The sequence below is a fragment of the Arachis hypogaea genome, chromosome 10 (genome assembly GCF_003086295.3).
Source record: "Arachis hypogaea cultivar Tifrunner chromosome 10, arahy.Tifrunner.gnm2.J5K5, whole genome shotgun sequence".
Classification (NCBI taxonomy): Eukaryota; Viridiplantae; Streptophyta; class Magnoliopsida; order Fabales; family Fabaceae; genus Arachis; species Arachis hypogaea.
This window is the reverse complement of record NC_092045.1, coordinates 107,267,749-107,277,686: the sequence shown is the minus strand read 5'-3', so window position 1 is coordinate 107,277,686 and position 9,938 is coordinate 107,267,749. Positions and strand designations below refer to the sequence as shown.

The 9,938-nt window shown below is 29.4% G+C and overlaps 1 protein-coding gene across 1 annotated transcript; it reads right to left on the bottom strand.

Annotated features, from left to right (window-relative positions):
* Positions 1-1,083: 1,083 nt before the first annotated feature.
* On the bottom strand, positions 1,084-4,478 carry LOC112718348 (uncharacterized). The gene is made up of 4 exons (XM_025770125.3): positions 4,189-4,478; positions 3,295-3,742; positions 2,112-2,400; positions 1,084-1,400 (listed from the first exon to the last, which is right to left on the bottom strand). The coding sequence occupies exons 1-4, from the start codon at positions 4,347-4,349 to the stop codon at positions 1,393-1,395; spliced, it is 906 nt and encodes a 301-aa protein (XP_025625910.1). The 5' UTR covers positions 4,350-4,478; the 3' UTR covers positions 1,084-1,392.
* Positions 4,479-9,938: the final 5,460 nt, after the last annotated feature.

The window sequence follows — 9,938 nt, the reverse complement described above, 5'->3', positions numbered from 1 at the left end:
TTTTATTTTTAAATTTTATAGATATTTAATTATTTTTGCTAAAATATAATTAGATGTTTCTTTTGTTAAGTATTTGGATATTTTTTCATATTAAATGAATGTTTTTTTTATAATTTTGTAATTGTGTAGTTTACAGTCTCTTTAATTATCAAAACGGTACCTAATATCCCAAAACGCAGAGAGCAACATCCTCATATAAACAATGAAATCAACTTTCTCCCAAATATTGCAAACAAAATTATCAACCGTCTAACTACAGAAATCTCAAATCTGATTAATCTTCAAGCTCAATAATTTTCACAACTGATGAATCACCAACCTTCTGGCAAACAACAACTCAGACATGCGGCTTTATAATGCCGAAAGTCTTGCCATGGTCTAAAGCAATTTTTAAAATTGATTCCTTTGCTCCACTTTTAGATTCAGCCTACAGATAGATTACACAATCAAAATTAGTTCACAACACTAAAGCGCAATAACAAATCGTCCACCATGAATTCCATGAATTTTTACAATTAAATAACTTATGGGATGTTGATGATCGGCCACATAGGAAAAAGGCCTCAGGGTTTGAAGGGGGTGGTTGAGGAGTGAAGATGAGAAGATTTTGTCGGTGACAAAGTCGAAGATGGACTTTGTGTTGAAGCAGTTATCTTGGATGCGCTTGTTGAGGGCGTCACAGAGAGCATGGAAGTCGCCGGCGCTTCCAGCAGCATTGGTGAGAGAGAAGGGTTTGTATGTGTGATTATTGGAGGTGGGTAGGTTAATATAAAAGAGAAGAGAAAGGTTTTTATAGTCTTTAATTAGGTTTACCTAATTAATTTTAAATTTTTTAAATTTTGAATTTAAAAAATTTAAAATTCATTATTAATATGAATTAATGTGGTTTTGTTTAATTTTTGACTAATAATCTTTTAGTTCCATATACTTTTTCTTTTAATGAAAGGTTCGTATTGTTCTCTCAAAATTATAACGAAGAATTGTATTGTCCCTTTTTTTTTATTAAGATAAAAGCAAAATTGGGTGTTAACTCTTTAATAAGATTATTATTATTATTTATGGAATTGTAACTTTACTCGTCTATTCTTAATAAACTAGATATTTTCTCAACGCTTATAAATTGTAACAATAATTAGTTACAATAGTGACAAAGAATTCCTAGCTAGTTTATTAAGTATTACATTTTAAAAAAATAAAATCAATTTAATTGTATTATTACATCCGAAATTGTTGAGTCCTTCAGCAACATTGAAGTTTTGGTATGCTTCTGTGTAGTTAGAACCGATGCTTGATAATTGTTGCCTTTGACTTGTAGTTTTGATTCAACAAATATGCACAGAAACAAAACCTTGGAACATCCAACTGCAAACACACCTCTAATCTCTTATGTCCTTATTCAGCTGATGTGTGATTTTAGTCAGTGAAGATAAATTACTGTTAGTACTAAATCAAAATTTGTGGTGGATGTATGAATATTACAAAATTCGGTAAGAAAAAGTGTACGAAATCAACGTTTATTTAATTAGTCAATATTAGTTAAGTTTATTTTATATTTAGGGTTAAGAATTATGATGATTTAGAGTTCGAAATTTAAGATAAATAAAATTATTTTTAGGTGAAAATTCAGGTTCAGTCGACTTTACGTGAAGTTGATAATTGAGAGTTATTAGATGATTTGACTAATATTTTCATCTAACGGCTTTCACCTATCAACTTTACGTGAAGTCAACTGCACATGAATTTTCACTAACTTACGCAGAAGTAAAAAAATAATTTGAAAATTAGAATTATGAAGCACTAGCATTTAGGAGACAATAATATTGTTATTAGTAGAAGGTCAAATTCTTAATGTTTTGACTTTTTCTATTCTATTTGTATGCATAGAATGAAAAATGTAAGTTTACAATGCAAACACTAACAGACCATTAACTACATACACTAATGTACAAAGGAAAAAAGAAATATTCAATAGTAATAAATAACCAATTCATCGAGACTTAAAAAGAAAAAGAAATTCCAGTGAATAATAATTGTCGACATACATGTCATTATGTCAATAGAAAAAGGGAATTATTTATTTATTTATTATTAGAGAAAAATAGCCTAATTACCTTGGAATGTGGAAGGAACCACCACAACATGCATGGCATTTTTGATGGGAGGTAGATGCAAACGAAGGGGATAGAGTTTAGAATTCAATGGATTACGACAACACACAAGAATATCATCAAGCCCTGTTTGCTGCTTCATATGCTCCTTCAATTCCTCCACACTTTTTCCATAGAAGATGAAAGATTCCTCTTTACTTCCCTCCCTCACTTCACCCTTTTCATTGCCAATACCATAATATATAGTCCTTCCCTCTTTCGGAGATAGAACACTATCATAATTATTATTAAGCTACATATACAAAACAAGCTAGTTAATATAAGTTCATGTGTTTGTTATTCATGCATATAGAAAATAAAAGGCATTTTTTGAAATTTTGTTTGGTAAAATATATTTTTTGTTCTTAATATTTGTAATTTTCTTTAAAAACAATTCTATCGTTTAATTTCATTTAATTTTATTTTTAACGTTTTCGATTTGTTTAATTTTAACATTTTAGATGGACAATTTTAACATAAATAAAAAATATTAAGAATAAAATTGAATGGAATTAAACAGATATTTTAAAAAAAATATACTTTATGGCTTTTGTTTTTTTCAAAACTTGACTATCTTATTGTAAATGTTATATGCTTTTTAAGGTAGATTTATATAGCATTGATTGTGTGGCAAGCAATATCAACTAAATGTTGTGAATAAATATATAATTATTCATTTAGTTTTTTCTATTAATTTAAACTTTTAAGACAAATAATTTTATGTTGATAAAAGACCTGCATTTTTAAATAAGATTTTGGATGTTCAATAGAAAAAATAGGTTGGAATATAATTAGCTAGTAAAATGCAACTCGTCATATATTATTATGAAGCTTAATTTAAAAAGGAAAAAAGAAAGAAAGAAAGAAAGAATAAGCATACACAAAATGTACTCATCTATATTAAAGGATGAAAAATCTGTATGTTCAATACTATATGTTGTAATTATTTTTCAAATACTTTTATGGCACACAGTTTTCCAATTCCCTCTATGCAATGATTGATGATTAATTTTAATTAATAAACTATGGTGATGCATACTTTCTTGTTATGTAGCAAAATTGTAATGTTAGTTTATATATGAAATCAATAACATTTCATTATGAATGCAAAGGTTATTATTAATTAATCTTAATTCAAGGGACAAACCTCTACTTTTGGAGACCAAATCTCAATTTTGCTACTATGGTCACTCCCTGGAGAAGTAGTGGCGGAACTAATCTCCGTTGGCGTTAGGTTTGGAGAATAATTTGGAGTAGTCATAGGGGAAAGTCTACTAGGTTTAAATTTAGGGTTTTCATGGCCTTGCATTTGAAGCTCAACTATCTCCACATCCCATAGAACCCAATTCGCGGTTGCGGTTCTATGTGGGACATCATGAGTAATGGTGTTTCTCCATGGCGGCAACCCTCCGTTGCCCCGTAGAAACCGGCCGTAACGCGTCCGGAGCCTTACCTGAACCCCCTCTCTAATGGGTTCCCACTCTATAGAGGAATCCAACCTGTTTGGTAATGTTTGAAACACTTTCTTGGCAGTGCTCTTCAAAAGGAATGGCACGTTTGATGCTGTCAAGTATTTCCCATAACAACTCTTCAACCTAGAGGCATAAAATTTGCAATAATCTTTAGAGAAATAATCATATGTTATTCATTATAGAAGTTACATCAATAATAGGTTTATGTAGTGTTTCAAATTGTACTGTTGTAGTATGCAATTAGATTGATGTGAAGTTAATATTTTATGATCATTTTTAGTCAAATATATTAAAATGTTTAACTTTCTATGTACAGGTGAATTTTTACCAAATTTCAATAACAACATAAGGATAAAACTCAAATTAGAGAGAAAGAAAATACGAATTTTCATTATATTTATCAGCGAATATAACGATTTTACCTTATTTTATTACAATTCAATAGTATTAGGAAAGTTGCAATAATTCCCACCATTGCAACTACCATAACAACAATTTAAAACCTGAGGTTTATATTTATTATAAATTGTTCTTAAACATTTTCCAAATGAATAATCTAAAACACACACCTTATGGCGTCACCAGTTTCGGCAATCTCCACGGTCCATAAAGCATTCTTGTAGGTGCCATTGCGATCTTGGTAAACAGTTTCTTCATCATCATCTGCTAACATAAATTTGTCATGGTAGCTCTTCAGCCGAATAACATTGGCCTTTTTAAAGAACTCCATGCTTTCGTTATCTTGGAATAATGATGATGATCACCAAAAATTGATGTCTCTCTATATATAATGATGCAAAGAATTAGATATAATAGAAGGGGGAAGGAAATGAGAGAACAAAATAGAACAAAGAAAAAAAGTGTTTGTATTTATGACATGTTAGCTAACTTCCAATCAGAACAATATTAATAAAAATAATAATAATATAATTATGAATGGGCTATTCTAAAATGGATCAAAAAGTTTGTTACAAGAAGAATGTCACCTGTAGCATAGCTAGAATTTGTTGTGTTTGTTATGTCATAGAAAATAGATAATCAAAATCATGTGGAATTGGACAAACGGTTTCAGTTATGGGTTTTGTGGTTGTTAAATATAGGTCTCCTTTTTGGCAAAGGGTTAACCCTTTTCTGCATATTAAGGGCTATGCTATTATTGAAAAGTGGTTGTATACTTTTAGGTTCTGATGACTTATATATATTCATCCTTAACTTATAATATTATTGATAAAAGAAACTAAAATTCAATATATTCAATCTAGAAATTTTTTGGATCATTAAAATGGGTTAAATCAGTCGTTTATCTGACTTAAATAAATGAATTTATGTTTTTAAAATTAGGCTCGTAAAAATAACACGTTAAATGAGTTCAATATAACTATATGACTAACTCACAAATAAATTGAGTTGAATGGGCCAGTATGCAGATTAAATGAGTAGCTCATTTTGTGATTTTTTAAAAAATAAAATTTTGAATTTTCAAAAATAATTCAGTCCAATCTAGGTCATTTTTTTAAAAATAAATCCTAGTTCTTTAAGATGTTTTGAACCTAAAAGGCTAACAGTTGTTATTTTTTATCCTAATACATTTTTTTCCAAAATTATTTTTCTTGTCCAAGAGTGATTTTTTAAAAACTTAAAAGAAAATCAGTCATGCTACACATCTATGTATCATATGCATCCAAGTTGACCCAAACCCAAATTTTCTCACGTGCATTAATGAAGCGTAATTACACGCGCCCGAAACTCCTCGTTACTTCATTCGCACTCATTATGAAAAAACGTTATTTCTTCCTCAACATAAAACCACTACACAAAATCGCTCCTTCTCTTCGAATCTCTCTCAAAATCACTCAAATTTCACTCAGGTTCTCTGCAGAAATTACTATTGGAAAAGAATCGTGAGAAGATTTTGTAAGGAACAAACAAAAATGAACGAAAACAAAAACAGAGACTGACAAAGGTATGAGAAAAACTACTGTTCATTTGAAATCTTGCAATGTAGCGTTTCTCCTAGTTGCATTTTAGCTTTACTGGATTGATTTGCTTCGTTTAGTACATCGACGTATTTTGATTGTATTTTTATAGTATATCTAGGACTTTGAATGAAATTTGTTCTTATTTTTATTCAGTTCATAGGATAGTGTAACTAGGGCTTTGAACTTGGTTGTTACTCTGCTCAGTTCTTCTTTTGCATGGAGAAATACTATTCTTGATGATTGAAAGTTCATAACGATTTATTCACCACATGAATATTGTTTGGTTCGATGGCTTTTGTGATTTTCATTCACTTGATATTTAGTGTGCTAAGGGTTTAGGATTATTCTGATTGCATTTTTACAATATATCTAGGGTTTTGAATGAAATTTGTTCTTATTTTCATTCAGATCAGTGAATAGTGTAATTAGGGCTTTGAACTTGGTTGTTACTCTGTTCAGTTCTTCTTTTGCATGGAGAAATACTATTCTTGATGATTGAAAGTTTATAAAGATTTATTCACCACATGAATTGTGTTCGGTTGGGTAGGCTGCGCTTGGTGATTTTCATTCACTTGATATTTAGTGTGTTTAGGGTTTAGGGGTTATTCTGATTGCATTTTTACAGTGTAACTAGGATTTTGAATGAAATTTGTTCTTATTTTCATTCAGTTCAGTGGAGAGTATATGTGAGTAGATAGTGTATGTAAATTTCAACTTGGTTGTTACTCTGTTCAGATGTCTTCTTTTGCATGGAGAAATACTATTCTTGATGATTAAAAGTTTATAACGATTTATTCACTACATGAATGTTGCTCGGTTCAGTGGCCTTCTTGATTTTCATTCACTTGATATTTACTGTGTTCAGAGACCAAGTGATTTGGACATCTGAAGTAATAAGACTCCTAAAGCCATCTGCTGCCCTCTCGAGCCCTTTTTGTAAATTCTCATTTGTGGATTTAGATAGTAAATAGGATATACTACGATTGACTAGTTGTAATTAACAATATTTTGTTTAACTTGTTTAAAAAAAGCAAATAATGCTTCTTTGAATGTATATATGTCAATATTAATGTAAATATTAATCTCAATATTAATGTAAATGTTAACGTATATATCTAATCTTAATATTATCAATGTATATATCTAATGTTAATATTTATATCTGATTTAACATGGATTACTCCGTGTCCTGTCGGTCTGAGATGTTAATTTATATATATATGTTAAAACTGTCTGACTGCTGTTTTATTCTAGGTTCACAGTGAATGGAATCAGTGTATTTATCAACACATTAATAACTCCCAAAAACACTGAAATTAATACATTAGATGAATAAAAGAATTGCATATATTAATATAGCAGAGAGCTAAATATAAAAAAATATTCCTATCAGTATTCAGTTTCAGAAACACTTGAACTCTCTGACATAACACAATAAATTGACTATTTAATAAAGCAAAAAGTAACTTTTGAATAAAGAATTTCACAAAAGCTAATATCAAAAACAAAAAAAGTGACTATTCATTAAACACTAACAACAGTGAGAAATTAACCCTCCTATAACCTCAGTGAATCAAAATTTGCTCATGGGTGAAAAGAAATTTATATTAATAAAAACTAAAACTCGTATAATCCTCTCTAGGATAATTCATATCCGATGCATTGTAAAGGTTGGAGCTTGACTGAATCGTTGATCCGCCGTTTAAAAGGTTCAACTACAAAAGACATAATTAATCGTATATTAGCAAAATGCACAAATAAATTTTTTCTTAATCGAAAGTAAATCAATTTTACCTCGCTTGGAGCTGTCTTTTTCTTTTTCTTCGTGATGTCTGAGATCTTTTTTTCCAGGTTTGATCCAAGTCTGTTCTTGGGCCGGCCTTTTGTTTTGACGCGTGGCGAGCTTTGAAGGTCGTTCACGTCGCTCAACGTTGCTTCTTCGTGGGATAACGAACTTTTTTCTTTGCTTCTCTCTTGATATTCTTGCCTCTCAACCATGACCTTGTCAAATGCCAGTGTAGAATTCCGGTCAGCTACTCGGATGCAAATTTGCATATATTGTGCGACCGAAACACCAATTATATATAGTACTCAGTGAACGAAACATAATTTATTATATATAGTCAAATTCAAACTCCTTTTTGCATAATGAACCAAAAACGTCATTATGGTGAAACAACTCTGTAGTACTGAGTAAACGAAACATAATCTAGTATATAAAATCAAATTCAAACAGCTTTCTGCATAATGAACTGAAACACGTACTCATGGTGAAACAATTGTATAGTACTGAGTGAATAAAACATAATCTATTATACAAAATCAAATTCGAAACACCTCTGTCTACAATTTAGATATTATCAATTCAATTCAATTCAGATTCAGATTTAAAAACACCTACGTCCATTGAATTTAATTCAAATAAAATTAACAATTGCATTCCATTTAATTCGATTCAAATTGAATAATCCAAACCTCATCAGCATGATTTGTTTTAGAAGAATAAACCAAATCGTTCTCATTCAACTGATTTAAAGTTGAATCATTCATTGTTTCGAATCAGAAGTGAAGATCGAAGAAGAAAACGAAAAAGAAGAAGAACGACGGAGCTTATTACATTGATTTCAATGCAGATCAATAAAGAAGAATGCGAACAGAGGAGAACAATGAAGCTGATTACGCTGAAGAAGAAGTCGCAAGAAGAAGAACGAAAATGTGAGTAGAGAACAAAGTTTAGGTTGCAGCAAAAGATTTACGTTGAGTAAAGGTTTATCACACAGCATAGAAAATTTACGTTATATGTGGTGCATGTATGACAAACGAGTGAAAGAGTGAGAGAGTTGCGTCTGAAAAAAGTTACTTAGATAACTTAGATAACTTAGATAAATTATTTACATAAATGTAGAACTTTTTTAAAAGAAAATATACGGATTAACTCGTATAATTTTTCGGAGTAGTTTTAAATGGACCAACTAAAAATAGAGACTCAAAACTACTTATTTCATAATTATTTTAAATAGTGAAGTAACTAAGTTTTAAATAGGGGTGGCAACATGTACCCTATCCCCAGGTATCCAATTCGATCCCACTTGGTCGGTTAGGGTTGTCAACCCGATTCGCAGCGAGTAGAGTAGGATGCGAGTAGGGTTTTCATGCAGGTCGGGTAGGGTGCGGGTTGAGCCTCAACCCTATCTAACCAACCCGCACTATATATATATATATATATATATATATATATATATATATATATATATATATATATATAAAAATACATTTCAAGTGGATGTTGAATCAAAGACCTCTCACTAAATGCAAAAGATCCTTAGTCATTAAAAGAAAAACATTAATTGATAATTTAATAATATTTTTTTACATAAAAGTCAGTTCTATTTTAAATTATCATCAAATTATATAATAATATTGCATCTTTTTTGTAATCCGCGGGTAGGGTCGGGTTCCTGCGAGTTAAGAGCGAGTAGGGTTAGGGTTGGAATATTCTCAACCCGCAGGTAGAGTAGGGTTGAGTTTATATAAAAATCTCAACTCGCTGGTAGGGTTAGGGTTGGCTCCAAATTCTATCCTAACCTACCCATTGTCACTCCTAATTTTAAATATATTTTAAAAAAAAATTATCTAAATATATAAATGTAATCGGATAACCCGTAACATCAAAATCAAAATCAAAGAATGTAGTTGAAATACATTTAAATTTAAATTTAATTTTCATATACTAAAAAACTTTTACACATAAATCTCATATCTCTATATTATTAAAATTAATTAATTTTCAAACTCATTATTTAAAAACTTAGAATTAATATTCAAATTTATTTTTAAAACATAGTCTCACCTTTAAATTGGTCCCAAAAAATTTTGCTACATTAGTCTCTAAAAAATAAAATTATAAGTTAAATTAATCTTTCCTTAAGTTAGATTATCAAGTATTACCCAAGATAGTGTTGTGTATGTGCCATATTACGACGGTGATGTCTTGAAAAATATAAAATAATTAAATTTTATTTTGTATTACTTAAAAAATAATTAAATAATTATATTAAAATTTTATTAATTAATTACTTTGTTAAAATATTATTATATAATATAATTTTTTTTAAAATATTTATAAAAATATAATTTATTCAAAATATTGTATATAATACATAAAAATATTAATCTTTTAATTTTTTAATTTAAAAAATATTTTGAATAAAAAATTAAAAAAATACGCATATCTTTTAAAAAAAAGAAAATAAGAAAAATGGTTTAGAAATTGCATTTAATTTTAGAGATGTTCATCGATTGGATTCAATCTGCACTCTAATAAAATAGATCGGATTGTG